This window comes from Neofelis nebulosa, chromosome 17 (assembly GCF_028018385.1).
Source record: "Neofelis nebulosa isolate mNeoNeb1 chromosome 17, mNeoNeb1.pri, whole genome shotgun sequence".
In the NCBI taxonomy this organism is placed as follows: domain Eukaryota; kingdom Metazoa; phylum Chordata; class Mammalia; order Carnivora; family Felidae; genus Neofelis; species Neofelis nebulosa.
Genome location: NC_080798.1, coordinates 34779718 through 34806298, shown reverse-complemented (window position 1 = coordinate 34806298; position 26581 = coordinate 34779718). Strand labels below are relative to the sequence as shown.

The 26581-nt window shown below is 57.2% G+C and overlaps 1 protein-coding gene and 1 long non-coding RNA gene across 6 annotated transcripts; one reads left to right on the top strand and one right to left on the bottom strand.

Annotated features, from left to right (window-relative positions):
• Nucleotides 1-1436: 1436 nt before the first annotated feature.
• LOC131499100 (uncharacterized) lies at nucleotides 1437-3099 on the bottom strand. The gene is made up of 2 exons (XR_009255722.1): nucleotides 2891-3099; nucleotides 1437-1910 (listed from the first exon to the last, which is right to left on the bottom strand). It is a non-coding gene; the product is annotated as an uncharacterized LOC131499100 (long non-coding RNA).
• CCDC102A (coiled-coil domain containing 102A) lies at nucleotides 2697-25699 on the top strand. 5 transcript variants are annotated; one of them, XM_058706839.1, is made up of 10 exons: nucleotides 2712-2821; nucleotides 7274-7465; nucleotides 10931-11669; nucleotides 13802-14028; nucleotides 17190-17298; nucleotides 19761-19877; nucleotides 20237-20446; nucleotides 20827-20997; nucleotides 22275-22378; nucleotides 24613-25699. In XM_058706839.1, the coding sequence occupies exons 3-10, from the start codon at nucleotides 11085-11087 to the stop codon at nucleotides 24740-24742; spliced, it is 1653 nt and encodes a 550-aa protein (XP_058562822.1). In that variant the 5' UTR covers nucleotides 2712-2821; nucleotides 7274-7465; nucleotides 10931-11084; the 3' UTR covers nucleotides 24743-25699. The 5 variants fall into 5 exon arrangements, with proteins under 5 accessions (XP_058562821.1, XP_058562822.1, XP_058562823.1 ...); XM_058706840.1 differs by lacking the exon at nucleotides 2712-2821 and adding an exon at nucleotides 5527-5837; XM_058706838.1 differs by lacking the exon at nucleotides 7274-7465 and having other exon boundaries at nucleotides 2697-2821.
• Nucleotides 25700-26581: the final 882 nt, after the last annotated feature.

Genomic DNA, 26581 nt, shown 5'->3' with positions numbered 1-26581 from the left:
ATGATTTTCTTCTATTTATGGCAACTGATACAGATTTCCTGCTTACCCTAAAATACACATACATCCTAAAAAACAAAATTATTTAAAGGAAAAGAGCTATGTGTTGATGGCAAAAAGTGGGGGCAGAGGTTCAAGACAGAAATGCTGGAATGTGGGAAATACCAATACAAACCTCAATCGAAGGCTGAGTTGGGGAAGGAACCCCTTTGGTGGGGCCACCGGGAGGCTGACACCAGATTAGATGCATCCAGAGGGCAGTCTGGGTGTGTGGTTTCAGAGACAGGGGTGACAATGGTAAGATTGAAAGAGTCAGATCTGGGTGCTGAGACCTTCTAAGGCTCTGTGACCCGGGGGCCTGTCACTTGACTTCTGATTCTTACTTTTCCATGAGTTGGTGATAACAACTCGCGGGGTGGCTTAAAACTGAGATAATTCATGGGGCGCCTGGGTGGCTCAGTCGGTTGAGCGTCCGACTTTCGGCTCAGGTCATGATCTCACGGTCCGTGAGTTCGAGCCCCGTGTCGGGTTCTGTGCTGACAGCTCAGAGCCTGGAGCCTGCTTCGGATTCTGTGTCTCCCTCTCTCTCTGACCCTCCCCCGTTCATGCTCTGTCTCTCTCTGTCTCAAAAATAAACATTAAAAAAAATTAAAAAAAAAAAACTGAGATAATTCACATGAACTGCCAAGCCTATGGTCAGTAACCATCTTGGTTCCATGACTGGGTGGGATCTCCCCATCCCCTGCAAGACACTCCTAGGACTACTTCCTTTCTTAGGAGAGAGGGCCCAACTGTGATGTTCTCACTGGAGCTCAGCTTCACCAATGACTCGACCTCTTCAACCTTCTTTATCCCTCTATCCCTACTGTCACCTCCAGAAACCCTGAGAAAGAACCAGGGGGTTCTTGGCCCATTGCTGTCCTTACCAGCTGTGGACTTCGGGGAAGTCTGAGCCAAAAGCCCCCCCCCCACCCCCACCCCACCCGGAGCATTTCCTCAAGTTTAAAAGGGGGAAGTCTTGGGGCACCTGGGTGACTCAGCTGGTTGAGCAGCAAACTTCAGCTCAGGTCACAGTCTCGACAGTTTGTGAGTTCCAGCCCCGAGTTGGGCTCTCTGTGCTGACAGTTTGGATTCTGCTTCAGATTCTGTGTCTCCCTCTCTCTCTCTGCCCCTCCCCTGCTCAGGCACTCGGTCTTTCTCTCTCAAAAATAATAAACACTTTTTTTAAAAAAAGAGGGGGAGAATCTCTGTCCTCTGAGTCCTTAGTAACTGACTCTCACAGGCCCAGGTACAAAGCAAAGCAAAGGCCAGCCTCGCAACATTTACGGACTAGATCTCTCTCCAACACCACATCCTCTCCCCAAATCTGTCTCCATCAGACATCAGCACTTAACCACGCAAGTAACAAGCAAATGAACTGACAAGCAAAACTGCAAATATTGCAAAAAGCGCAGGGCTTCATGAAGTTGGTTAAAGTGACATGGGACAAATGAAGGCATAGCTGTCCACAGAGGAAAAAAACATCGCTAAAGAGAAGTGATCGCGTCCTTCCAGAGAGAATTGTTAGACTACCGAAGGACTCAGAGCACCATTTGCACGTGAAACTCTCAAATATATTTGCAAAAATGACCCTGTTTCAGTAAAGGACCAACTCTTCATTCTAATGTCTGCATGGTTGCAACCATAATCTAAATAGTGTTCGTTAGGTAAAGCTAGTCTTTCTTCAACATTTTTCGTTTCCTTTTCAAGGTAGAGTCCCAATGTGGTCTTGTTGCCTCCACTCTCTCCGGGAAGTTTTGGTGATCTTTTCAGAAGGATTCATGGCAGGGGCTTTTCTGGCTGGCTCAGTCAGCGGACTATGCAACTCGATGTCAGGGTCATGAGTTCAAACCTCACAGGTGGCCTAGAGCCTACTTTAAAAAAAAAAAAAAAAGAGGAGTGACCACAGTCGCCCTCCAGATACAGGATATGATGAGAAGCCCTCCTGGCACCCATCCCCCATCTCGCGGGCAAACCACAACCACCTTACTCCCATGGGCGGAGGAAGTCCCACAGCCACTGGGCGCACAAAAGAGCGCCTTACCGTAATTGCCTGGGGACAAGTGCCTGCTCCTGTCCCAGGTTGGACGCACCCCAGCACCTCGGAGAAAATCTCCCCCCGCCCCCACCGCGGGCCAAGTGCCGCACCACGCTTCTCAACATGCGTGAGGTTACTCTGGTGAATCCCTTTGTGGTACAAAGGGGAAACTGAGGCCCTGTGAAGGGCAGAGACTTGCTGCTCCACGGCCACTCGGTGGCAGAGCTGGCACTAGGAAGAATGCAGGTAACAAAAGTGAACATTTGATAAGCGTGCCCCACGTGCTGTCCCGGCACAGGCGGTGCCTACTTCGGCTGCAGGGCGCCTAGTGCGTCGTTGGCGCTCTGGAAGCCTGAGGCGGGAAAGCCGAAACCCGCGGGGGCCCCCAGACCCTGCCTTTCGTACCCCCCACCCCCACCCTCGGCCCCAAGCGGAGGTGGGGCCTCCGTCCGGGTCCCGCTCCCTCTCTAGCAGAGCCCGCCGCCCCGGCCCGTGCCCCTCGCCTCCGAATCAGGCTGGTGCCCCCACCCCGGCAACTCGGTGGGCCCGGGTCACACTGGGGCTGCAGCTTGCCGGGGCCCACCGCCCCCGCCCCGCCGTCTCCTCTCCCTCCCCTCCCTCCGGGAGGGAGGAGGAGACTCGGCGGCCCTCCCTCGGCCCTCCCGGCGGAGGCCGCGGCAAGCCCCGTGCCCGCTCCGCCCAGCCGCGGCGGGTCGGACGTCCGGAGCCCGCGGGTCCCCGGCTGAGGTGAGCGGGGGCGGCAGCGCTGGGGGCAGCTAGCCACTGCGTCCCGGGAACTCCCTCCAGGCCGCGAACCTTCCGCGGGAGGGAAGGGGTTAAGTCGGGGGGCGTGCTGGAGGAGAGGGGCACAGCGTCCGCAGCAACCCCCAAACTCCGAGAACTTCCTAGCCCTCTCCCGGGGCTCCCCAACTTCCCGGGGCCCCAGGCCTCGGGTGTAGAGGGGTTGCCGGGAGTGGGGGGAGGGCAGGGCCGCCTTCGGAATGCTGCGGGCCGGGACCGGACGGGAGGGGGGCGGCGGGCGGGGGCGGAATTTGGAACTCTCCCGGGGGACCCAACGTGGTCACCATGGCGAGTGCGGGATGGACGGGTTCAAGGGCCAATCGGAGCGCGGCGCCGCCGCCCCAAGCCCGCGGCGGCCGCCAATGGGGGCCGCGCGGCGGGGTGGGCGGGACCGCGCCGCCTGGGGCCGGGAGCCCCCTCTGCCCTCCGCCAGCCGCTAGAGGGAGCCGGGTGTCTTTGCCGGACCGGGGCTGCTGGGGAAGGGGCGAGGAAGTGAGGGTCGACGCGACTTCTGGCCGTGGGCGGGCAGAAAGCGCATTTCTGGAGGGAGTTGGGGCAGTCAGAGCGATCGCTCAGTGCGAGGAGAATGGAGTGGTCCTCAGTTACCCACCCCCCCGTTCTAATGGTGCCAATAGATGATAGCTGGCAAACCCACTCTCCGCCCTGGGCTCCTGTTTCTGTGTCTTAAGTGAGGGTTGTACAGACCTGTGTGGGGGTTGGGTTGGCTCGGGTCGGTTCAGGTGGCACAAGGTCTGCCCACTTTGTTGGACAGAGCTTTTAGGAATCTTGTTAGTGCCTCTCCCCATCGTACAGGCAAGGAAACCGGCCCAGACAAGACAGAGAGTTGCAGATATCACACAGCCTACCAGTGGCACAGCCCTGACTGGTGAGATGTCTGCTCTACAAAAGCGAATAGTTCAAGGAGTCGCTGAGAGGCTGGCCGGCCCCCGTGAAAGGCTCTAACTCTCTCCCATACCAGCTATGCTTGGCCACTTGGCCCGATGCCTGAGGACCCCCTCTTATAAGTGTTCCCAGGGGCATCATGCCCCTTAGGCAGACTTAGCCCAGGAGGGGAAGGATCCAATCCCAGCAGTCCAGCCCCACCCCCCACCCCCCCACACACACACACCCCACCCCCACTTTGCTGCTGGTCCTCTGGGTGGACGTGGGCAAGTCGCTGCTCCTCTGGACCTAAGTTGGTCCATTGTAAAGAAAGGAGTTCTAATCAGTGATGTAGGACATCTTTGTGGCTCCTCGGTCTGAGATGGGGGTGCCTGGGATAGTCTGCTCCCCAGGGGCTCAGGTCTAGCTGGCAGGCCCTGCTTACCTCCCTCCCTCCCTCCCTCCTCTCCTGGCCATCCAGTGGCTGGAGCCCAGGCAGCAGGTCCGAGGGACAGGTGCCCGCAGTTTGTGGGCTGACCAGCCTTGGACCCTGCACTTATCCAATCAGGCTGTCCTCTGCGGTTTCCTGCTGGGCTCTGCTCCCTGCCCACAGCCAGCCCTGTGGCCATGGGCAGCTCCAGAGCGCCACCTGAAAGGTTCTGGAAGGACACAGTGGGGTTCTTAGCTTGAGGGAAGAGCTGGGCCGCTGCGTAACCCCCAGTCCCCTCAGCTGGCCCCCATCCAGCCCTCAGCATTGCTCCCTTCTCTAGCTGGATAGTGAGAGTCATCTAAATGTGCTAAAGATAAAACACAAAGTTGTCCTCCTGTGGGCCACTTAAGCTTAAGTAAGAGGCCCAATCCCTAACCTGGCCATGAAATGACCTCTGACTTTGACCTTGGCCACAGATAGGCTCACACACCTGCCTGTCTTGGAGTCTGGCTACAAAATGACTCTTTATCCTTAGGACAGTTCAACCCTCCCTCTTTATAAGGGGATCCCTAACTGTTGATCTTCTATCCATCAACCTAGAAAGTATTTATGTGTCATCTGCTGTATGCTGGGCCCTGTGCTGACAGCCAGAGAGATCAAGATTTCCTTATGACCATTGCCTAAGAACAGGGTGGTGTGCCAGTGCTTTGGAAATACTCACCTGCTCTATATGAGATCAGAGAAGGCTTTCCAGAGGAGGGGAAACTAAAGGTGGGTCTTGAAGGATGTGTAGGAGTTCGCTGATGGAGAAAGAAGGAGGGAGAGACCTAGACAGTAACGCAAGCAGCAGGAACCACTGGTCACTTTCTGTGGACAGAGTAGATGAGGGCCTCGCCTGAGGCAAGTATTGGATCAAAAGATTCCAGTTTCTGTCCTAGAGTGAGCCCACAGCTTCCTGCAGCAGTGAGGACGGCTGTGGGGCTGGGGTTCGGGAGCTCTGAGTGCCACTAAGGGGGACTGCCCAACTAATGGGATGCGAGGTCACAGTTAAGCCTTCTGCTCTCCACCCCGCCAGCCAACTTCAAGCAAATCCTGTATTCAAGGCCTGTCCTAGAAGCTGTGGGTGGCACAAGCATCCCGTCTGGGCCCGGGAAGCCTGTGCTGCAAGAAGAGAGGGCAGCTGGCCAAATGTGGCTGCCAGGGTTTGTAGGGCTGTGCTCTCTGGGGAGGAGGAGCTGGAGCTGAGGACATCGAGGCATTTCCTGGAGGTGGCAGAACTGAGCTTGAGGGATGGGTGGGTGGGGGTTTCGGAGACTGAGGGGCAGCGTTCCGAGGGGGGGAACAGCCTGAGCAGAAACCCTGAGGATTAGAGCAGGAATAGACCCGTCTGGCTGGTGGGAGGCGGGAGAGGGGAGGGTGGGGTGAGGAAGGCTCTCTGGGGCCTGTGGTGGCTGGTCCCTCCCCGACCTGCTCTTTGGGGGGTAGTGACACCCTAGGGGAAGCAGGAGGCCACACACACACACACACATACAAACCACACACCCTATGGGAAGAAGGCACTGAGCCTGGTGGAGAGGGGGCAGGAAGGGCAGGGCAGCGGCAGTCTGTCTCTGTAACTGTGACCTGAGCCTCTGTGTTACACGACTCTGGGTGAGTGTGGTGAGCGTCCGTTACTAGGGCTCTGTGTGTGTGTCCCTGGGGCTGTGTTGTGTGAGTGGGATGGGAGTGAGGGTGAGGGGAGGTGTTGCTAGGCAGGGTCTGGCTGCCGCGGAATCTACGTGGGGTGCAGGGTTCCTGGTGTGCCGGGGGGTGGGCTTCTCCAGAAAGCCAACCTTGGGACCCCCGCCCCTTTCCGCACGTATGCACACACGGCCCCCAGGGGACTCTGGGCTTGCAGGAGGGCTGTTCAGAGCCCCTCTTTCCCCGCTGCTCCCCTTCCTCCTCCCCCAGCCCCCAGGAGGGACTGAGCCAGGCTGCTGGGAAGGGCAACAGGAGCTCCGTCTGGAGCCCACCCCTGCCTTTAGTGTGGGCGCCTGGAAGCCATTAGGGGCCTGGGTGGTGCCTGCCCTGCCCCTGAGCGACAGGCTTGAGATTCCTGGAAAGAGCCCACCCCCGCCCCCGCCCCCGCCCCCTCACTGCTGAGCCCCATGCCAGGCCTGGAAGCTCCCGGAGGCCAAGAGAATATGGCAGTGGCCCCCTCCCTGCCACCCTCTCAGTTTAGGGCTGCCAGAAGGGCCCAGCAGCTGGAGCCTGGCGGACCTCCCCCCCCACACCCCAGAACCAGCACAGGGCTGGCACTGGGATTTCCTGCCTCCTCCCCTCCCCCTCAGGCCCTCACATTGTTTCTCTTTTCCAAGAGCTTCTTCTCGTGGAGCTGGGCCAGGGAAAGGCGGAGAGGAGGAGTGTGTGTTTGTGTGCGTGTGCATCTGTCTGTCTTAGGGGTGAGTATCGGCACGTGTCCGTGTGTATCCATCGGTGTTTTCACGTGCGTGTCTTCGGGTGCATCCGTGACTCTGTATCTACAGGGGAGCATCTCCGTGCATCCGTACCGTGGCGCGTGCATAGGGGTCCATCCCTGAGGATACGTGCCTTCCCGTGTCGCTCTGTGTCTGTGTTTAAGTGTGTGGGATTGCATGCGTGTCTGCAGATGTGTCCGGGTGTGCGAAGATGTCTGCGAATGCACGTGGTATCTAGGCCAGCCACCTCACTGCACACACAGAGAGCCTGTCGGAGGGCACGCAGCCTGCCAGGGAGGTGGTGGTGTATGGGGAACTGCAAGCTAGGTCCGTATGGCTGTGTCTGGGTGTGTGACTTTGTGTAGCTGTTATTGGCATCGAGATGTACGCGTGTGTCTATGCGAAACGAGGGGTGGTGACGAGGCATCACCATGTACTCAAATGTCCCCAACCTGGACTATAAAAATGCAGATCCCCAGCCCCACACCTACTGACCATGAGGCTCTGGCAGGGCGTGGGGGAGGTAAGGCCCAGGAACAGCATTTTAAGCCAGTATCTAGGTGAATCTGAAAAATCCCTTGATCAGGAAGCACTGGTCTCCCTCACTCCCACGCCACCCGCATTCTACAGGTGGAGAAATTGAGGCCCAAAAAGGGGCAGTGGCTTACACGAGGTTGGTGACAGAGCTGGGCCTTTAGAACCGATGCCTGGTGACGGTGGACAGACAATTAACAAACAGCCAACGGATGAGAGAAATACAGGAGGATCGCCGGGCAGCACTGACACGCGAGCGGTCACGAACGTAAACTCCTCCACCTGACGGTAAAACCCGCGGTGTCTGGCTGCACAGGTGGAGGCAAGGCAGGCAGAGCAGTGGAGGTGACCTAGGTTGGCACTGCCTGGGGAGAAAAGAACAGGAGAGGGGCTGGGGCGCTGAGGGAGTTTGCCAGGGCGAGAGCAGGGCCGTGGAACGTGAGCTGAGTGAGGGGAGCAGGGCTGGGGGGCGGGGGGGTGGGAGGCGGGTGGTGCGGACCGCGAACAAGTGGTGGGATTGAAGGATTTTTGTGATTGGGACTCCCAGAGGGAGTGAGCTCGGACTTGACGCTAGAGGGGGGTCACCGCTATTGCCAACAACAAAGCGTGGCCAAAGGTTGGTGTTCTTTAAAAATGTTTGTTTATTTTAAGAGAGAGAGCGCCCGAGCAGGGGAGGGGCAGAGAGAGAGAGGGAGAGAGAGACTCCCCAGCAGGCTCTGTGCTTGGGTCGGGGCTTGACCTCGTGAACCTCGAGATCACAACCTGAGCTGACATCAAGAGTCAGATGCTCAACTGACTGAGCCACTCAGGTGCCCCCAGGTTTGCATTTTTAAAAACTCACTCTGGGGGCACCTGGGTGGCTCAGGCGGTTAAGTGTCCGACTTCAGCTTAGGTCATGATCTCACCGCCTGTGAGTTTAAGCCCTGTGTCAGGTTCCCTGCTGTCAGCGCAGAGCCTGCTTTGGATCCTCTGTCCCCCCCCCCCCCAAATAAATAAACTTTAAAAACAATTAAATTAAAACTCACTCTGGCTGCCACTGTTCAGAATGGATTTGAAGAGTGGCACGTGGGTGGCTCAGTCGGTTGAGTGTCCAACCGGCTCAGGTCATGATCTCACGGTCCGTGAGTTTGAGCCCCGTGTCGGGCTCTGTGCTGACAGCTCGGGGCCTGGAGCCTGCTTCCGATTCTGTGTCTCCCTCTCTCTCTGCTTCTCCCACTTCTCCCACCCTGCTTCTCCCACAGACTCACACTCTGTCTCTTTCTCAAAAATAAAGAAACATTTTTAGAAAAGAAAAAAAAAAAAGAATGGATTTGAAGAAGGCAAAGGAACCACCTTTGGTTCCAGGGGGAAAGCAGAGAGGCAGTGGCTGGGGTCACCCAGGTGGAAAATGATGGTGGTGGCCTTGACAGGTTAGTGACAGAGTAGGAAGAAGGTGGATAGATCCTTGTGACATGTGGCAGACAGACCAACAGGAGTTGGAGGTGACGGGATGAGGGGTGTGGGGAGAAAGCAAGATTCCAGAATGTACTCCACAGCATGAAGGAGTGAGGAAGTGCTCTTCTCCCAGAGGGGGCATCCAGAAGGAAGAGCTGGTCGTGGAGGGAATGGAGAAGGTGAGTTCCAGTTCAGCCAGGCTGAGTCTGAGTTATCTGAGGAACATCCCGGTACAGACGTGGGAGGTTCCGGTGGGGCACCTGGGCTAGAGAGAGAGATTCAGGGCTGGTGACCACATGGTGGGGTGGCTCAGGCCGGGTGGTGAGAGACAAGGAGCCCCAGGACTGGATGATGCCGCCACTCAACAGATGCACCCAGGTTGTCCCGGGAAGGCTGGCGGGAAGCAGTTGGAGGGTAGGAGGAAGACCTGGAGAGCACGGCGTCCTGGATGAGGGTGACGCAGGAAAGCAGGAGAGGCTGACGGTGCCCACACTAGAGAGGGTGCAGCGGCGAGGGCTGAGACTTGCCCAGTAGGTAGGTAGGGCAGTGTGGCCGGAAACCAGCCTGGCGTGGCCTGATGAGAGAGGGCAAAGAGACTGAAAGGGTGGACGGGCCTTGACAGGGAGGAGAGAGAGGAGGGGAGAAGGGGGGAGGATCGTGCCAGGAGAGACTCCAGCAGGGGTGAGGCCCCCTAGAGAGGGCATCATTGGCAGAGATGGGAGAAACCAGAGAGGGGACCTTTGACCCAAAGAGGGACAGCCCTTCCATCCTCTTAGGGCCAGAGAGAAGAGGGCCATGGGCCTTGGAACAGGACCTGGAGGGAGTGCCAATCTGATGGCTTCCCTTTTCACTGCAACTATGACATTAGATCACCTGCCGAGAGTGGGGGTTAGAGGTGGGAGGAGGATGAAGAGGGGACAGAGAGGGCTGGCCAGGCAGTGTTGGGAGCAGCTGGTGTTGAGGCACTTTGTTGTGGGGCTGAGTCCCGCCAGAAGTGCACTGGAAAGGAAGGGATGGCTATCGGGGCAGGGCCTTGGGTGAGGATTTGTGGGACACGCTCTGCTGAATGGGGAAGGAAGAGCATGATGTCCCAAGAGAGGCTGCTGCTGGCGGTCAACACAAGGCCACAATGGAGGGAGAGGGGGACAGGCTGGGGACAGAGAGAGGGCATGCATCTCACTTTTCTTTTAAGTTTATTTATTTTAAGAAAGAGGGGGTTGGGAGGGACAGAGAGAGATAGGGAGAGAGAGAATCTCAAGGTGACTCCACACTGTCAGTGTGGAGCCCAGCTGCAGGACTGGAACCCACAAACCCTGAGAGCATGACCTGAGATAAAATTAAGAGTTAGATGCTTAACCGACCAAGCCACCCAGGGGTCCACATCTCGCTTCTTTTAAAGTGATGTGGCCCACAAATAGCAGAGTCCAGCAGTGGGACCGATCCCTCACCACGCCACACCCCCACACTGCATACGGGCTTATTTCCATCATACCACCAGAACACGTGTTGCATTCACCAAACCCTCACCAGTGTTTGCATTTGGGCTCCCAGACACAGTATCTGCGATCAGATCGAGGCTTTAACCCACCTTGAGTTGAGCCTCCCTTTCCCCTCAGGTAAATGGCAGTCATTTCCCTGGAGTCTATTGAGAGGAATAAATGAGACCCTAGGCATGGTACCCGGCCTGTAGTCAGCCCTCCACAAATGTCACTGCCATTGTCATCATATGCTGGGACTAAAACAGTGACCGAGAGCCAGCCCCTGCCCTCAGCAAACTCACAGGATGGGGAGCAGACAGGGATACAGATCAATGGTAGGTGAGGTTGGTTAGACTAATGATGGAGACACAGATGGGGCTGGCCACCTGGCCTGAGGCGGTCCGGGAGGACTTCTAGGAGGAGATGATATCTCAGATAAATCTTAAGGATGAGAGTTAGCCCAGCGCAGCAAGCGGCAGGGAGGGGACTCCTTCAGCAAGCATGCGTGCTGCATTTGGGGTGGAGATGGGGAAGTAGTACCAGCCATTCACCTTGTGAGACTGGACTTGAAGGTCAGGGACAGCAGATCAAGGTTTCAGATCAGCTGCCTCGGCTGCAGGGTGAGGGGACAGTAGGGTGGTGTCTGGAGGCCAGTGAGGAAGCGGTTACAGGCCGTTGCTCACCACTACAGCCTCACTGGGACTTTCCTGAAGCAGACCGTTTCCCCCCTCCTGTCTTTGCTCATGCGGTTCCCGCTACCGGTTTTGCCCTTCCCATGTCTGAGCTTATGGGTATGGACAGGTGGTGGCCACGACCAAATAACGGTTGTGTTCTCCCACAGGTCCAAGGAAGAAGCGTCCCCCACCCAGTGGCCAGGAGAGCGGTGGGGAGCAGTGGCCATCATGCACAGTCGTATCGCATCCGGCGGGCGAACCCCGTGCCGCCCCTGAGTCCGGCCGGAGTTGGGACGCAGGGCCCGCCCGCGCGGCCGCACCATGAGCCACGGGCCCAGCCCCCGGCTGGCCGAGTCCCCGCAGCTGTCCAAAGGCAGCCTCCTGACCATCCTGGGCAGCCCCTCGCCGGAGCGCATGGGGCCGGCCGACTCGCTGCCGCCCACGCCGCCCAGCGGCACGCCCTCGCCGGGGCCGCCGCCCGCGCTGTCGCTGCCGCCCGCGCCCGCGCTGCTGGCCGACGGGGACTGGGAGAGCCGCGAGGAGCTGCGGCTGCGGGAGCTGGAGGAGGCGCGCGCGCGCGCGGCGCAGATGGAGAAGACGATGCGCTGGTGGTCCGACTGCACCGCCAACTGGCGCGAGAAGTGGAGCAAGGTGCGCGCCGAGCGCAACCGCGCGCGCGAGGAGGTGCGCCAGCTGCGCCAGCGCCTGGACGCGCTCACCAAGGAGCTGGCGGGCGCGCGGCGCGAGCGCCAGGAGGCGCAGGGCGAGTGCGAGGCTCGGGGCCGCGAGCTTGCGCGGCTGCGCGGCGCCCGGGGGAACGCCGACAGGACGCCGGATGGGCCGGAGCCCGAGCGGGAGCAGGAGCCGGTGCGCGACGTCGGGTCGGAAGTGCCCCAGGGCAGCCAGGTGCGCGGCGCGCGGGTGGGGCTGTGGGGCTGGGGACGAGGTGGGCTCCTGGGCAGGGCCTTGGCACCGGGGTCCGGAAGGGAGCGCTGCGGGACTCCGAAAGGGGGATAAGGAAGGGCTTGGTCCCCTGGGAGGTTTCACTCCCCTGGGTTGGCCTCTGCTCCCCAGGGCCTCAAGAGGCCATTCTTCGGGAGAGGCAGATCGCCAGGGTGGCGAGGCCTGGGACCTGGTGGTCCCTCCACTCCCACATCTGAGCAGTCAACAGAACCATGAAATCGTCCCTTTGGGGCAGGAGTATGATCCGAACAGTTGCCTGGTAGGCGTCCATTAGCATCGCAGCTGAATTCATTCATTTTTTCAGCTTGAATGGGGGGCGGGTAGGGGTGAACATCTGTAACCCGCATCATCAAAGCTGAGGGGGTGGGAGATTGTCAGGGCAATAGGGGCACAGAGAAGGTCCCTGAACCAGGCTTTGGGAAGGGGGCTTCACAGCTTTCCTGGAAGAGGTCCCATTTCAGCTGAGACTAAACGGATGTGGAGGAATTAGCTGTGAAATGTGCAGGCAGACATCCTAGGCATGCAAAAGCCCAGAGGCTGAGAATAACAGGTCCCGTCATTCAGTGGGCACCTACACAGAGCACTAAACTCTGTGTGTGCCGTATCTAGTTAATTCTCACAATCCCAAGAGGTGTTTGCTTTGTGGATGAGGACACTGAGGCATAGAGAGATTAAGTACCAATGTCTGCCAGCTGGTGACTGGGGCGTTGGGTAGTTGAACCAGGTGAACTCCAGGACCCACTGTAATAATCAGTCTGGCTGGAGCATTAATGGTGGGTGTGGAGGGCAGCGTCCCCTGACCCAGCAGGCCTTGTAGGAGCAGAGTCCAGACTCACATTCCTCCCAGCTCCATCCCCAGACAGGCCAGCTCTTCCAGCTCAGATTCTTGGCTGCCCCTTTCCCTCCCCTTCCATCCCTGGAGGCTGGAGTGGGCACTGCTGCCTCCTGGTGGCTGAAGCCCCCCACCCCCACCCCCTTCCTCCCCAGGCCTGCCTGGTGTTCGGAGGTGGCATTCATTGCTCTTCTTTGGGGCAGATAATGACAGCTCCTGTCAGCCAGCCTCAGGTGCTATTCCTGACCTGTCCTTGTTGTAGTTGCCAGTCACAGCCCCGGAGGTGGCAGTGCAGTGGCAGGAACCTTGGGATTACAGTCTGAGGTTTTTTCCTCCAGCCTAGCCAAGGGGCTGCTGGTGGTGATCAGGGTCTGGGTCTGAGACTCAGAAAAAGCCCCTTCCCTCCCTGTTTCCGAAACAGGACTTTGGACCAGGTGGCGTCCAAGGCCCCCACCCAGACAGTCTGAGATACGTTAGGAGTAGAGTCTCTCTCCGCAGGTAGTTCCCAGGGCCACTGTCCCAGTCCAGATAGGGAAACGGAGGGCCAGACCGGGAAGGAGTTGGCCTAGACTCATCTAGGAAGGTCACAAGGGAAGCCAGGCTGGAAAAGAGTCCATGGATGTCTCAGGTTTGTGGTCAGAGACAGGCCGTGGGTGTAGCAGGGGCAGGCTGAAGGGGCCAAGGGGTAGGGGGAGGCTGGCGGAGAGGAAGAGGGCTTGGCACTGAGTTAATAATCCCTCAGTGCTTCCTGTCTGGGAGCTGGTTCTGCTCACAGGGACTGCCTGCCTGGGCCTCTTTTACCATGTCACGTATCTCCTGGTGCCTTAGTGTTGGCACGTGAAGAATGGGATCTTCGAGCCAGAATTTCCTTTGAGAGAAGCTAGCTCTTATCCATTATAAGTGTCCCTGCTTCTGCTTCCATTCACACCAGTGTCCCACCATATGCTTGCATACTTCCAATGACAGGGAGCTCACCATCTCCTGCAAAATCTTCTCGGATACAGAGAACTTTGGTGGCTGACTCAATGCACAGTTCCAGGAAGTGAAGGGGGAGGCCCAGAAGAGGGGGTGTCTCTCCTTCTCCAGGAATGGAGAGGCAGGCTACGGGATGGAGAGGCAGGCTGTGTGATTCGCCCAAGGTTACCTACAAGCTGATCCCAGACCGGGCCTGGGAAAGGCCAGGAGGTTGGCCAAGAGCGGGACTCAGCTGCCACTGGTCCATCCTCCGCCTTGGTCCCCACAGGAACTGGAGCTAGTGGAGAGCCTGCTGAAGAGCAGACCAGAGGAGCCCGAGGGCTGCTGGGAGGCACGCAGCGTGGGGGCCGGGGGCCCACGGGGCAGCTCAGGCCGCCAGGAGCGCAGCCGGCTGCCCTGGGAAGACACAGCCACCATCGAAGAGGGTGCATCCAAGTTGACCGCCCTGCGGCTGCGGCTAGATGAATCCCAGAAGGTGCTACTCAAGGAGCGAGAGTGAGTCCTGGGAGGGAAGCAGGGCCCCGGGGGGTGGACCCGGCCACACCAGGGCACCCTCAGAATCACAGAATGAAAGTCAGTGTTGTGGAACGTGAGGCTCGCTGCAGGTGAATGGCACTACTTAGGGCCAGTAGGGAAGGAGGGAAGCAGGGCCCCGGGGGGTGGACCCGGCCACACCAGGGCACCCTCAGAATCACAGAATGAAAGTCAGTGTTGTGGAACGTGAGGCTCGCTGCAGGTGAATGGCACTACTTAGGGCCAGTAGGGAAGGAGGGAAGCAGGGCCCCGGGGGGTGGACCCGGCCACACCAGGGCACCCTCAGAATCACAGAATGAAAGTCAGTGTTGTGGAACGTGAGGCTCGCTGCAGGTGAATGGCACTACTTAGGGCCGAGTCTTGGAACTTTAGAGCGGCGTGCTCTACCGGAGGACCCAGTGCAAGGTTTGGTTTATTGACTTATTTTAATAATTCATTAGTTAAATAATATGTATTGTGCATTTACTCTGGCAAACCCGTGCTCGGCAGTGAGGATACCGCTCTAAATACGACCAAACCTCCCCACCCCTGGCCTCACGGAGCTTTTCTCCTGACAGGGAGAGGGTACCATGGACAGTCAGGGAGGTTGAGGGGTTGCCGATGGGAATTCAGGTTTGGACTGGTTGAGTCTGAGATGACAGGGAGACAGCTGGGGACATGAGGAGTCTGGAGTTCGTGAGGTGGATCTGGGCTGGAGGTAAGAACTCAAGAGTCAGCAGTGAATAGGCGATACTGGTAAAGCCACGAGCCGGGTGAAGGGAGGTCAGAGACGGAGCCCTGGAGCCAACCTAGTTTAGAGATCAGAGGAGGAGCCAAGCAGGAGACGAGACAGAGAAGGGAGTCCCGGAAGGGACAGGGAAGCCAGGAGCACCTGTTTCACAGAGGAGGCAGTGAGCAGTTGAATTGATCAAGTAAGGAGAGGACTAAGTTCTGACCCGTGGATTTAGAACAGGGAGGTTCCCGGTGACCTTGATCAGGGCACAGGCCTGATTGCAAAGAATATTTTGTAACACCCTCTTTTCTGTCCAGAAATTAAATGCATAGATAGTGTGAAGACAGAGGTCAGTGTGGTGCTTCTATAATCACGGAACCCCAGTGGTGGCCCACAAACTCCCAGAAGCGAGGACACAGATTCCCTCTCGTGGGCTTCAGACAGAATGAGTCCTACTGACACCTTGACCTTGGACTTCTAGCCTCCAGAACTGTGAGACCGTAAATTTCTGTTTAAGCAAAACAGACAAAACTCAACCTGTTTCATTAACTGAAATTTAAAGTACAAATGAGGGGAGCCTATCATAAAATATATGTATCGTGACATGGAAATGCTCAGGCCCAGCTCCCCTAGAAGAAATAGTGAAATGCAGTCGACCCTTGAACAATGTGGGGGTTAGGGGCACTGACCACCCCCCGTGCAATTGAAAATCTGACTCCCCAGAATTGGACTCCCCAAAAACTTAGCTAATAGCCTACTGTTGACCAGAAGCCTTACTGATAATGTGAATAGTTGATTAACACATATTTTGTATGTTATTCGTATCATATGCTGTATTCTTATAATAAAGTAAGCTAGAGAAAAGAAAATCTTAAGAATAGGAAAGGAAGGGGCGCCTGGCTGGCTCAGTTGGTTAAGCCTCTGACTCTTGATTTCGGCTCAGGCCATGATTTCATGGTTCATGAGTTCAAGCCCCACATCAGCCTCTGGGGTGCCAGTGCAGGGCCTGCTTGGGATTCTCTCTCTCCCTCTGTCTCTGCCCCTCCCCTGCTTGGGCACATGCGCTCGCTCGCTCTCTCTCTCTCTCTCAAAATAAACAAACATTTTTAAAAAAGAAAAGGAAAGGAAAATATACTTACAGTACTGTACTATATTTATTGAAAAGTGTGCATGTGAGTCGATCCGTGTGGTTGAAATCTATGGTGTTCAGGGTCAAATGTAGTCAGCATCTGGTAACTTTATAAAGAATGATAGCGATGATAACCATACCAGCAAATACTCCGAGCCAGCCACTGTCCTGCAGCCTTATGTGTGTTCAGTCAGGTAAAGTCACCTCCCAGGGCGGCTACAAAAACGGCAGGTGCAGGTGTGTGGGGTTAATAACTCAAATACACAAGTGCTGTCTCTTTGGTGACCAGATTTCCTGAGAGATGAACAGCCTTTGGCAGAGTTCTGAACAAAGCAGAGCGCGACATTCCCTCAATTTACACAGCGATTCTGTTCCTGGGGAACACCACGTTATACCGAAGATACTTTCTGTTTATATGGGAATCAGCCTGAGGTTCAAGGCTCAGATCCTTTTCACACCCAGGGATGTCCAACAGGACATGCACGCGTTACAGGGATGCGGGACAGTTCCTGGGTGCACAAGATGTCCTGGGCGTTGACTGCAGGACGTAGGCACGCCTTGTCCCTGCCCACTAAATGACCCGATCATGCGTGATTATCAGACATACCTCCTAGAAGGTGGCATTGTCTCTTCTGAGAAGCCCATGTTAGACGTAGGACACGTCAGCCTTCCTGAGAGTGGTGGGGGGAGGGGGACAGTCGTGAGGCACAGCATGCTGAAGAGTGATGATAAGCACAGCTCTTCGTTGAGCACCTACTGTGTGCCAGGGCCAGGCCTTGTGCTCTTTACTCACAGCATCTCACGCATGCACAGAGCAGAGCGCGGAGTGGGGATCGCAGGAGACCCACCCAGGGATGATGACAGGAAGTGCCCCCTTCCATCTAAGACCCACTGGACAGTATTTTCCAGCTTTTCCAACTCCCGAACCCTGTGTGCAAACCAAGCCTTACAGGGAACCCCAGTACATAAAACAGGAACAGACGTCATATTTGGCAGTTGAGCCTGAGACACTTGCCCAGGATGGCCACTGCCCTGGAGTCTCGGTCACCTCCCCACGTCGTAAGCCGGGCGATCGCGGTTGTGCGTGGGGTTGGGGGTACCCCTCCAAAAGGAGCGCAGAAGCAGGGTGCCTGCCACAGCGTGGGGTGCCAGGGCCTTGAATGCCAAGGCAAGGACTTTGGACACGGACTACTCCTCCGGTGCAGGCCACCGGTGAGGGCTTCCAGCAGAGGGCCTCAGTGAGCTCACCCCCATGTCTGCCTCTCCTCCTCCTCTCTCCAGGGATAAACTGGCCCTGGGCAGGAACATTGAGAAGCTGGAAGGGGAGCTCAGCCAGTGGAAGATCAAGTATGAGGAGCTGAACAAGACCAAGCAGGAGATGCTCAAGCAAGTAAGTCCTGGAGCAGACGGCCTTCCTAGGAGATGCAGCACTGCACTGTTGAATTTCAGCAGTGGGAGCAGGAGACAGGGAGTTCAGTCATTTCCTCGCCAAGCACTGGCTGTGTGCCATACGCTGTCCTGGGTGCCGGGGCAGGTGATGTGCCTGCCTTCAGAAGCTCACCTTGTGGAGGCCACGGGGTGGGGCCCGGGGGATACCGACAGTAACCGGGCAGGTACGTTCATAAGCTCTGAAGCACTCAGAATGAGAGAGATGGGGTGGTGGGTCACGAGTGTCCTCTCTAGAGGCACCTGGGTGGCCCAGTCAGTTAAGCGTCCAACTCCGGCTCAGGATATGATCTCACAGCTTATGAGTTCAAAGCCCCGCACCGGGCTCTGTGTTGACAGTGCAGAGCTTGGAGACTGCCTCAGATTCTGTGTCTCCTTCTCTCTCTCTGCCCCTCCCCTGCTCGCACTCTGTCTCTCTCTCTCAAAAATAAACATTTAAAGAGAAAAAGAAAAAAAAAAAAAAAGAATGGCCTCTCTTGGAGTACCTGGGTGGTTCAGTCAGTCAACTCTTGATTTCGGCTCAGGTCATGATCTCACAGTTTGTGAGGTCAAGCCCCGGGTCGGACTCCGCGCTGTCAGCATAGAGCCTGCTTGAGATTCTCTGTGTCTCTCTTTTTGCCCCTCCTTGCTCGCTCTCTCTCAAAATAAAGAAATACAGTATAAAAAAAAAAAATAAAGTTCACAAAATCTTAAAAGAAAGAAAGGAAGGAAGAAAAGGAAGGAAGGCAGGCAGGCAGGCAGGCCTGCCTCTCTAGGAAGGTGATGTTTGAGGCAAGACCTAAAGGAATTAGAAGCCATCCTTGAGACAATATGGGAGCAGAGTTCCTGGCAGAAGGCACGGCAAATGCAAAGGTCCTGCGGCCAGAATAAGCCTAGTGTGTACAAGAAACAGGCCAGTGTGGCTGGAGGGTAGTGAGAGAGGAGGTTACAGGGGAGCCAGACCTCACTGGGCTTTGTAGACTGTGCTGAAGGGGAGGAGTCTGGATGTAGCATTCATTGGGCACCTAGTGTGTGCTCTCACTGATACCTCGGGGCGGTCGAGGAGGCTGGACCCTGATGTCCCCATTTTGTAAATGACAAAACTGAGACTCCAGCTGTCAGGGGATTCCACCATGGTAGCAGGGGGATTCGGGGTAGGCAGAAATCCCCCTGGGGGGCTGCTACTGCCTCCTGTGCAGGCCCTCATAGCCACCAGGGGGCGCAGCCACCCAGAGAAAGCCTGTGGATCAGCTGCATTTCCAGAAGGTACAAAGATCCAGACCTCAGAGCCTGAAACTGCCCTGGAGGCGACTAAGGCTGGTCCCGTGGTAGAATCTCTTGGGAAATATCCTAAAACCCTCACTCTCCTGAAGCAGCATCTTTGGGGGATGGGCCCAGGAATCTGCCTTTTTAATCTTTTCAAATTATGAAGTGGAATCATTTGCAGAAAAGTGAATAAAACATGAATGTGCAGTTTAGCAGATAATTATAAAGATTCTCTTTTGTAACTGGCTTCCTGCCCTCACTATTATGTATTTGAGGCTCATCCGTGTCGTTGCACAGAGTGGTAGTTTGTTGGTTTTCCTGCTGTGCAACAGGGAATGTGCAACTCTGCCAGAATCACCCCAGGCAATCCTGACATGGCCAGCCCCGCACCCATACGCAGACCCTGTTCGGGTCTATTGTGTGCATTCAGCCAGCACAGGGCTACCCAGGCCCGAGACCATCGGGGATACAAAGGTGGGCAGACAGGCAAGCTCTCTGTCCTCCCGAGCTCACATTCCAGTGGGGAGTGGGACAGAGAGTAAAGGAGGCACCCCTTGTAGTTAGGGAGGAGGAGAGGGGCCTCCTTGAGGAGGGGGCATTTGGGCCAAACCCTGAGAATGAGTACAGTCAGTCCTGTAAAATACCTTGGAAAGAGTGCACCAGGTAGAGAGAGCCGCATGTGCAAAGGCCCAGCGGTAGACAGGAGCTTGGTGTGTTTGAGAACTAGAGCCTAGAGCACAGTGAACTAAGGGGAGAGAGGTGGGAGATGAGGCTGAGGAGAGATGGACGAGGGTCCAACCACGCAGGGCTTCATGAGACCATAGAAAGGAGGCGGGTCCTTATCGTAAGCAACCCAAAGATGGAGGTATGATTGGATTTGTCTTTTTAAAGAGCTCCTTCTAGGCTACTCTTGTGGAAAGTGGGGTGACAGGGGCCACGAGTAGACACTGGGAGGCTAGCGGGTAATGAGGTCGGAAGTGTGCGATGCCAGAAATGGCACAAGTGGTGGGATTCAGGCTCTGTTCTGGATACTCTGTGGCCCACGTGGGCCCCGCCTCAGACTCTTTGCAGAGCATTCCTGCACCAGAGCCCATCCCCCAGAGCTGGTTCCAGATGCACCCAGGTGGTTCTCACATAACCAGGCTGTGCTGTATCCTGCAGCTCAGCATCCTGAAGGAGGCCCACCAGGACGAGCTGGGTCGCATGTCCGAAGACCTGGAGGACGAGCTGGGTGCGCGGTCCAGCATGGACAGGAAGATGGCCGAGCTGAGGGGTGAGGTGAGGCCGCGGCTGGGAGCCGGGAGAGTTTGGGACTGGGGGGAGCCAGGGGCATTGTCTCCATCAGCCGACTGCTCAGAAGAGGGCAAGAAGCAGGCCTGTGCGCTGAGGTGGGGACCAGCCACACCCCGGGCTCCAGCCTGCAGGGGGTGACGGGCCTCTCTCCCACACAGAGACCAGAAGCTCCCTCACATCCTGCACACCGTGAAATCAGCCCAGGTTAATTATAGCTGCTGCAGCCGGATCTGCTTCCTGGAGCCAAAATTGGCTACAGGAGGAGATGGGGAGGGGGAGCATCCAGCCCAGACCCTGCTGTCCCTTGTCCCCCGGAACCCTGACCCCGTCCTGCCCTGTTGTAGATGGAGCGGCTGCAGGCGGAGAACGCAGCCGAGTGGGGTCGCCGTGAGAGGCTGGAGACGGAGAAGCTGGGCCTGGAACGGGAAAACAAGAAGCTGCGGGCGCAGGTCGGGGACCTGGAGGAGGCGCTGGCCCGGCGGCGGAGGCAGACAGCCAGCGCGCTGGACTGTGACCTGCGGGCCAGCCAGGCTGCGCTTTTCGAGAAGAACAAGGTGGGGTAGCGGGTGGTACAGCCGGGGCCGGGGCACCCCTGGGGCCCCGTGCAGCCAGGGCAGAGCGCCTGCTGGGTGTCCAGCTCCAGCCCACTGGGGGCCGGGGACCCCTGAAGTAACGACTAAGGACAGGGGTGGCAGTCGCCCTAGAAGCTGCTCCTCCTGGGTGCCCACCGGGGGCGAGGCTTACCGAGCACTTTACTGGGAGCCCGGCCCCGCGCCAGTGCTCTTTGTTCGTTGTGTCGCTTAAGCCTCTTAATCCTCCAGATGTCCATCGGGCACCCGCTGGGTGCAGCCTTGTTGTGGGCACTGGAGGCACGGTGGCGAACAGGCAGGTGCCCTCTGACGCTGAGTCCTCCCCCGTCTCCCCTGCCCCGCAGGAGCTGGCAGACCTGAAGCACGTGCACGGCAAGCTGAAGAAACAGTTCCAGGAGAAGGTGGCAGAGCTGGCACACGCCAACCGGCGGGTGGAACAGCACGAGGCAGAGGTGAAGAAGCTGCGGCTGCGGGTGGAGGAGCTCAAGAAGGAGCTGGCCCAGGCCGAGGACGAGGTGAGCACCCGCGGGGGCCCGGAGGGTGGCCTCAGACCTCAGCCGGGGTGGGAGTGGGGTGGCAGGGCCCTCCTGTGTCACTCTGCGCCGGGCCCCCGGTGCCCGGCATGAGCCTGACTCTTGGGAGGTGCCCAGGGTAGAGCGGGATGTGGGCGTCCAACGGATGGTAAGTAGATGCGTATGTAGCAGCGTGGGAAGAAAAACGGGCAAAGAGATGAGTAGTCGAATAGATTAACGGATAGATGAGTGGGTGGATGTGTAGGAGGCACAGGTACCACATAGATGTGTAGATGGAAAGACGAGAGAGTAACTCCGTGGATGGATGAACAGATGTATGAGAGAACAGATGGACAGGTGGATGGGGAAGGGAGGGGGAGGAGGGAAGAGGGAGGGATGGAGAGGATGTAACGATAGGTGTATGAAAGGTGAGTGGGTGGGTGGGTAGATGGGTAGGTGATTGGATAGACGGATGGGTGGATGGGTAGGTGATTGGATAGATGGATGGGTGGATGGGTAGGTGAGTGGATAGACGGATGGGTGGATGGGTAGGTGAGTGGATAGACGGATGGGTGGATGGGTAGGTGATTGGATAGACGGATGGGTGGATGGGTAGGTGAGTGGATGGATGGATGGGTGGATGGGTAGGTGAGTGGATGGATGGATGGGTGGATGGGTAGGTGATTGGATAGACGGATGGGTGGATGGGTAGGTGATTGGATAGATGGATGGGTGGATGGGTAGGTAAGTGGATGGGCGGACAAATGACAGATGAGTGTACAGATATGTGGAAAGACAAATGACAGTGCAAAGATGGCCAGATAACTGGATCAGTGGGTAGAAGGATGAATGGACAGAGAGAAAGAAGGACAGAAGGATGGAAAGATGGGATAATAGGTGTGTCTGGGAGAGTGGAAGCAGATAGACGGGGCAGATGGGTGGCCGGGTAGAATAAGCAGTGGTGAGTGGGCAGGTAGGTAGGTGTCTCCATGGACAGATGCTGTTCCACGGCTGAATGGTCAGATAAACAGACCCACAGGGAGAGAGGGGCAGGTGGGTTGATCGCTGCATCAGTAGCTTGGGGTGTTGCAAGACATGTAAACTTGGAAGGCAGGGGCGCAGCAGATACGGAGAGGAGCAAAGGGATGCTTCCTGGGCGGAGGTGGGCCTTGGTTTTGGCCTCGATGGACAGACAGGGATTGCTCTTGGGGAAGGCAGAGGAATGGCAGGAGTGGCTGGCCCAAGGTGACCCTCACGCTCTTTCCCTGCTCACCCACCAGCTGGACGAGGCCCACAACCAGGCACGGAAGCTGCAGCGGTCGCTGGACGAGCAGACGGAGCAGAGCGAGAACCTACAAGTGCAGCTGGAACATCTGCAGTCCAGGTGAGCCCGGTGTGCGGCAGGAGGACCAGCGGGGAGAGGATTCCCGGCCGGGGCACAGAAACAGGGCAGAGGGACTTCCTCCCGGTCAGGGTTGGAGTCCCAAACTCCTGCTAGAGGGGAAGGCGGTGAAGGAAGAGATCCAAGACCCCTGGGGCCAGAATCCTGTCCCCTCCAGGCAGGAAGGGCCAGGGCCAGGAAACCAGGGAAGGGGAGTGCAGGAAGTGAGACCAGCTGGGAGCCCTGGAATCATCTCCTGTGACCTGCTGGCAGGCAGGTGGGCGGGTGGTGAGAGGGAAGGAAGGGCGGCCAAAGAGGTCGGGTCCTAGGTGGGGCAGCGGACAGGGCCAAAGGGTCTGGAGAGTCATGGCCAGGAAGAACAAGCAGCCCCCAAGGTCCCCGGGCTGGGGTGACCACAGGCCAGCTGGGAGCTGAGGAATCGGAAGGCAGGGAAGCATGGAGGAGCCCCGGCCCTGATGGTAGACCCAACCCATCAGCTCTGGACGGGACGCGACCGCGTTAGTGAAGGATGACCTCAGGGTCTCTGGGGCACCCAGCTAGCACTCTTCATCCCTTCCCTGACCACCCCATCCCTGGACTCTGTACACTCTCCCCGGGGCCATAAGGTAACAGAGAGCCGAGCCTAAGCCGCTGCCTACTTTGTAGGTGCCCCGCCAGCCAAGGGCATCATGACCACTATACTGACCAACTTCCTGTGCCAGGCCCTAGCCAGGCCCTTAGTGGCATCCTATTATTTCACAGAACACAGAGATACGGGCTCTGCAGCCAGGCTGCCCGGGTGGTGGGAATCTGCATTTAGTAGCCATGTCGGTGGTCAACGTGGTCTTGCTTGGGTCACTTGCTTAAACTCTCTGTGTCAGTTTCCTCCTCTGTAAAATGGGGATGATACAGTTCTTACCTCGTGGTTATTGTGAGTTAAATGAGCTTATAAAAGTACCTGGCACATAGTAAGTGCTGCTACTGCTGTTATTGCCTCTGCCCCCGGGGAGCCCCTGGGGGCTGTTGGGGGGTACTTATATTTGGGACCCATGTTGTGCCGCAAGAATCGTGCTCCTATGAGAGAAGGGAAGTGGAAGATATTTTGTTCTAGGGAGCTGGCAGACGAGGAAACTCGGGCCTAAGAAGGTAGATGTCTTCACGGCCACACAGTGGACCAGTGTTCTGGCCAAACTGCCCCCTGGCCATCTGTGCCCTGATTTACTGAGCACGTGCCATGTGCTGCCGTGTGTGGAGTTTTCGTGGCTGGGAATTCAGGCTATGAAGCCAGACCTGAAGCCATGTGACGTGGCCAACCTGGCCTCAGTTTCGCCGTCTGCCTGGGACGAGACCCATAAAGTGTTGTGCAGGGGCCCAGGCATGAGTCCAAGTCAGACTCGGTGTCTGACCGGCACTGGCCACTCTACCCCCACAGCACACACCCCTCAGAGGCCGCCTAGCCCCGGGCTTTCCCACAGTGTTGGCCACATTCTTTGGGAGCCATAAACTCCCCAAATGGACAGGCAGGCTCTACCCAGCCTCTCAAGTGCTTCCAACGGGGAGGGCAGGGCTGCCCAGGACCGCTGCCTCGTTTTATTTTCCAACTTTTTGTGCTTTAATGTTCCGGGGACAGCTCACTAAATCACGGCCCAGTAATGGAGGCCCCCGCCGGGGCCCCTCCCTGCCGTGTTAATAATTCATGCCTTCCAGTAAGATGCAGCCAAGGCGGCCACTTGCTGGGGGATGGGCATTTCCTCCACCAGCCCTTGTAAATTTTGGCTTTAGGAATTTGAATGTGGGGAAGAGCGAGGGCGGAGGACTTTCTCACTGTCCCTGGGGGGGTGGGGGGGTGGGTAGGTGGGTAGGGGACTCAGACCCCCAGCCCCAAACTCTCTGCCTGTGATCTTGGAGCCTGACATGGGTTCAAATCCCAGCAGTATGACCCTAAGCGGCTACTTTATCTCTCCAGCCCCAGCCCACCGTGGAGCCCAGCCTCACTCACTACTGTCCAGGGGGACTAGGCAGATTACTTGGCTGCTCTGTGCCTCAGTTTCCTTGTCTGCCAAACGGGGGTGAAGTAGCATCTCCCTCACCTCCGTGGTTTCTGGGAGGATGATGGGTGATGAGGTGATGGATGAAAAAGGCCCAGCCTGGGGCCTGCCAGCAGGGAAGTGCTAGGGAAGGCTTGGCTGCTTGCAGCTGACAGACTCCCCTGACTGTCCTGTCACCCGGCCCCACAGGCTCCGAAGGCAGCAGCAGAACGCCCCCCTCTTCGGGAAGATCCGAAGCGCTCGCTTCGGCACTGAGGAAGCCGGGGACGGAGCCAGCGACCTGGATGAGGATGAGGACCTGCAGATCCAGGTGGCCTAGAGCTCCCAGGGCCGGACAGGACTGGCCCGTGGCCACAGGCCCCTGGGTGCCTAGGCGGACCGGCCGCTCGGACTGGTGCAGCCACCCGTGTTCCCCGCCACGGCTGACTTCCTCCTCTCCCAGGGTGGGGGTCGACCGTCCCACCCTAGCAACGCCTCTTGGAAGGGAAGCCATCGCCTGTGTTTTATACATGTATATTTTATGTATGTGCGCGGGGTCCTTGGACCCATCTGATGTTATAAAAACAGGACCGCTCCCGGGCCCGGTCTCCACACCCCCCATCCACCCAGGACCTTCATGCAGGGGCGAGGGGGATGGCGAGGGGGGCTGTTGGGGCCTCGACCCAGGCTGCCTCTCTGAAGCTTGGGGGTCAGGTGGAGCTGTTTATAGTACAATGTGATAAACTCAGCCTTTTGTAATAAACCGAGTTTGGGTTCTCAGGGCAGAGTCCTGAGAGTGTGGCAGATGTGGGCAGCTGGTGTAGGGGACAGCACCTAGCCCAAGCTCAGGAATGTCAAGTTACGTAATGAATGACTGAATATGCAAAAGAATGAGTGAATGAACACCTGAGCTGCTAAATGGTCGGGAATCCGGCTCCCATGAGGGGAAGGAAGAGGTACAGTGTGTGTCTAATCTGAGAAGAAGAGACTTCCATCCTGCTCCGGATGGATTCAGATCCGTGCCTCTGCCCCTTCCTGGCTGTGCAACCATGGGGAAGTACCTGACCTCTCTGAGCCTCAGTTTCTCCATCAGTAAATTAGACATCTCCTACAGCTATCGTGAGAATAAGATGAGTTCATCTGGAGCTCAGTAAAGGTTAGTTCTTATTGAAATACGTGAAAGTGTGCGCCAGAGAGGGGGGATTTGCCCGCTGGGTTCTGCCGCATGGGATGAAGTTCAGGTGACCAGAGGTAGGTGTAAACACAATAAATAATAAATCCTTGTATCTTTACCCCAGCCCTGCTCTAGGTAATGAAATTGCAGGTAGTTTCCATGTTATTTTTGATACTTAATGTCTAAACCCTCTACAACCAGCAGATTTATGTTAAATCTGGTAGAAACTTATTCAAAACACAATAGCATACATTTTTGAATCTGCAAGTCTAGGTGGCATTGAGACACCTGCCCTTAGATGAATTCTCAGCAGCAGGCCTGCTTTCTGCAGAAAGAGGCTCCGTCAACATTGTGTTTTAGCAGGCAGAAGGGGTGAGTTCCCTGTGCTCAGGGGGTATGCAAGGAGCAGTTGTGGCTCTGAGCAGGGGCCTGGCACCAAAGAGGAGTTCACCTCAATTGGGAAAGAGACTCTGGCTGGGGTGGAGAGCTGCACCCCGTGCTTTCTCGCTTGTGGCCCAGTCTGAGGGGGCCCCCAAGGCCCCAGTGCTGGTGATCAGTGACCTAGCAGTGCTGGTGAGGTGGGATTTGCTATCATGGCGGAGAGGCCTCAGGTTCCCTCCTGGGCTCCAAGGGCAAAGGAAGGAGTGGGTGAGACCCAGCCATGGGGAGCCCCCCTCCCTCCATCATGGGTCTTTCCCCACAGGCCAGAGCCAGCGGAAAAAGCGCTGTGGGGAGAAGGGAAGAAGACCCATTTCCTGTTGGGGCCTTTCTGTTTTCTCTTCCAAACAGGAAGTCAGTCCCAGAAGGGGCTGAAATGCTGCCTGCCCTTTGACCCCCAGGAGCCAGGCCCTCACTGACAGCAGCCCTGAGAGCCGCCTCCCCAGGCCCCAGGCAGACCTGCTGGTAAGGCGGGCTTCCCCAGACTCCCTGGCACCCCTGAAAAAAGAGTGTTGAGCAGGGACCCCATTCCAGCCCATCTGCGGGCGGGGCCGCTCCGGAGAACGG

What these genes read in the sequence shown, in the direction of transcription:
- CCDC102A (XM_058706838.1), top strand. Translation starts at nt 11,085, where the DNA reads ATGAGCCACGGGCCCAGCCCCCGGCTGGCCGAGTCCCCGCAGCTGTCC. An exon ending in GTGCTACTCAAGGAGCGAGA is followed by an intron (nt 14,029 to 17,189) that starts GTGAGTCCTGGG and finishes TCCTCTCTCCAG; the next exon opens with GGATAAACTGGCCCTGGGCA. An exon ending in CGCTTTTCGAGAAGAACAAG is followed by an intron (nt 20,447 to 20,826) that starts GTGGGGTAGCGG and finishes CCTGCCCCGCAG; the next exon opens with GAGCTGGCAGACCTGAAGCA.